Raw genomic sequence first — 3,013 nt, 5'->3', positions numbered from 1 at the left:
AGATGATCCCATTCCACTATCCCAGGTTATTCCAAGCCCCATCCTGGCCTTGGGCACTGCCAGGGATCCTGGAAGTGCCACAGCTGCTCTGGGCAAACTGTGCCAGGGCCTGCCCACCCTCACAGCCAAGAATTCTTCTCTACTAATTCTTAATATTATTATTTAACAGGGCTCATCTTTACTCTTCTGGCTCACCAAGGATGGAGCTGCACCCGTTTGTCCCCAGGAAAGCTCTTTTCCAATATCTGAACTTGCAGCAGGCAGCACAAAGGCTCAGTCCCAGATCCGACAGGATGACTGATGCAAGCTGTCAGCCAATATTTGACTTTCCAGGTGAGATTAGATTTAGCTTTTAATTTAATATAAACATAAGTGCAGTGCAAGGCACTTATTTCACAGGCACCTGCTCCCAGCCTTGTGCAGGTTCCTTAAAGACATCCCTGCTCTTTTTGGGGAGTTTCACCCCATTATCCAGTGGAGCTGGAAAATCCTGAATCTCCTTAGGGAAGGACACAGCAAAGGTAAGCTGCTTTTACAAGTCTGTTTCCTCCTGAAAAATGATAGCAATTTTTGATGGAAACCAAGGAAAAAGCAGGTTTTAGACAGTTTGTATTTATATTTTCTCATTTAGTTCCAATAATTACCTTTGTCCCCTATATTTGAGCATGTGTGAGGGAGTAACTGCAGAGGGATCTTCCTGCACGTGTACCTGAATCCCTGTGTGCACAAAGGCTGAATTCCTGAATTCCTGAATTGGAAAAAATCCCAAATTTTTATTAGCAATGAAAATTCAGTGCCTCTTCCCCTTGGATGCAGCCAACTCCTCGTTCTTGAGGACTGGACTGGGAACAAAGGGCTTGGGGGGAAGATTTCCACAGGTTTTAGGGCTTGGCTGGTCTGGAGAGAGGAAGGAATTGATCACATTAAAGTGGGACAGCCTGGGTGGGAATGGGATCTGGGTGGGAATGGGATCAGGTGAGAGTGGGATCAATGTTGGAATGGGATTTGTATGGGAATGGGATCTGTGTGGGAATGGGATCAGGTGGGAATGGGATCCATGTGGGAATGGGATCTGGTCAGAATGGGGTCTGTGTGGGAATGGGATCTGGTGGGAGTGGGATCTGGGTGGGAATGGGATCCATGCAGGAATGAGATCTGGTGGGAATATCTCTGGTGGGATTGGGATTTGTATGGGAATGGAATCAGTATGGGAATGGGATCTGTGTGGGAAAGGGATGTGTGTGGGAAAGGGATCTGTGTGGGAATGGGATCTGGGTGGGAATGGGATCTTTGTGGGAATGGGATTTGTATGGGAATGGGGTCTGGGTGGGAATGGGATCTGAGTGGGAATGGGATCTGGTCAGAATGGGATCTGGTGGGAAGGAATTCTGGAGGGGGATTTTCCTCCTGTGGGACACACACCTAGTTTATGGGGTCTGAGCAGCACCGGGGTCTGAATTTTGGGATAAATGGGATCAAACATGGCTTTGCAGTACCAGGCAGTGTCTCTTCCCCTTTGGGGATTGTCCCCAATGGTCCCTGAGGCCACTCCAGGGATGGAGTCTCAGCCTCCATGTCCCTCCCATGGCTTTGTCTTGTCCTCAGGAGCAATCCTTCCTCCCTCGGAGGTGCCCTCTGCAGGGAAGGGACAGTGCCCCAAACCCTGTGACAGGGCCATGGGGGCCTTCACCAAAGTGTCCCCAGAGCAAAGGGACCTCAGTGGGCTCCAGGATGAGCAGAGGGATGGAGCAGCTCTGCTGGCAGGAAAGGCTGGCACAGCTGGCATTGTTCACCTGCACAGGAGAAGCTTTGGCCTGAGCTCAGGGTGGCCTTGCAGGGCCTGCAGGAGCCCCAGGAAAGCTGGAGAGAGACAATTTCCAGGGGATGCAGGGACAGCACCCAGGGAATGGCTGCCAGTGCCAGAGGGCAGGGCTGGGTGGGATCTTGGCAATGAGGAATTGTTCCCTGGCAGGGTGGGCAGGGCTGGGATGGAATTCCATCCCTGGATCCCTGGCAGTGCCCAAGGCCAGGCTGGACACTGGGGCTGGAGCAGCCTGGGACAGTGGGAGGTGTCCCTGCCATGGCAGGGGCGGCACTGGGTGATTTTAAGGTCCCTCCCAACCCAGGCCATTCCATGATTCTGAGCAGAACCTCCTTGGTTCTCTGAACCACTCAGAGATGGGGATTCTCAGCTGAGCTGAAGCTGCTCCTTCAAGTGTCAGAAGGTGACTGGTACCAGATAATTGACATAACACTGACAAAATACTCCAAATCAACTCTTTTAATGCAGACATCTGATTAAAAAGAATATTTTCTTGTCTTTAGCAGCATAATTGGCGAGGATGACCAAGCTGCAGAACTTCACTTGGGCAGTGGAAGATATTTTCAAGGAAACCTTCCTCAATTACATGAACGGCTGGAGGAGGAACATGACAGAAGCAGAGAACAAACTGCAGGCTGAGGTGGCTGCTGAAAACTTTGACTACGTTATCCTGTACCTGATGGTGATGATTGGGATGTTCTCCTTCATCATCGTGGCCATCCTGGTGAGCACTGTGAAATCCAAGAGGAGGGAGCACTCCAACGATCCCTACCACCAGTACATCGTGGAGGACTGGGGGGAGAAGTACAAGAACCAGGTGCTGAACCCAGAAGATCTCAAGTGTGTGATCCATGAAAACCTGGGGGCAAGGGATAAAACAAGCCCAGAGTCACCTTGACTTTCTGGGAATGCCAGCAGTGAGGGACTCATGGAGTCACACAGAGACAACTCACTGGAATTCCAAAGAGCTGTGGAAGTGTTGATTCAATTTACACACAGGTCAATGGATAATGGAGTCCTGAGGAAATCAATGTGGTGGTTCCCGTGAGGATGTTGGCAAAGTCCAAGAAAAATCTGTGATTGTGCTTCCCTTTGCTAGTCTGTCCTTTGGGAAAATAAAGCCATGACAGGGATAACTTGATTATTTGAGCATTTTTAAAATCCACAAGCAGATCTGGATGTTCCCACCTA

General features: G+C 50.1%; 1 protein-coding gene across 1 annotated transcript; it reads left to right on the top strand.

The window, feature by feature from the left end:
• Positions 1–266: 266 nt before the first annotated feature.
• KCNE2 (potassium voltage-gated channel subfamily E regulatory subunit 2) lies at positions 267–2,788 on the top strand. Its single transcript, XM_005427788.2, has 2 exons — positions 267–333; positions 2,326–2,788. The coding sequence occupies exon 2, from the start codon at positions 2,343–2,345 to the stop codon at positions 2,718–2,720; it is 378 nt and encodes a 125-aa protein (XP_005427845.1). The 5' UTR covers positions 267–333; positions 2,326–2,342; the 3' UTR covers positions 2,721–2,788.
• Positions 2,789–3,013: the final 225 nt, after the last annotated feature.

This window comes from Geospiza fortis, unplaced genomic scaffold (genome assembly GCF_000277835.1).
Source record: "Geospiza fortis unplaced genomic scaffold, GeoFor_1.0 scaffold96, whole genome shotgun sequence".
Lineage (NCBI taxonomy): Eukaryota > Metazoa > Chordata > Aves > Passeriformes > Thraupidae > Geospiza > Geospiza fortis.
Note: the sequence above shows the minus strand (reverse complement) of the source record. Positions and strands in the feature narration are given on the sequence as shown.

Coding starts and splice junctions, on each gene's coding strand:
- KCNE2 (XM_005427788.2), top strand. CDS start 2,343: ATGACCAAGCTGCAGAACTTCACTTGGGCAGTGGAAGATATTTTCAAG.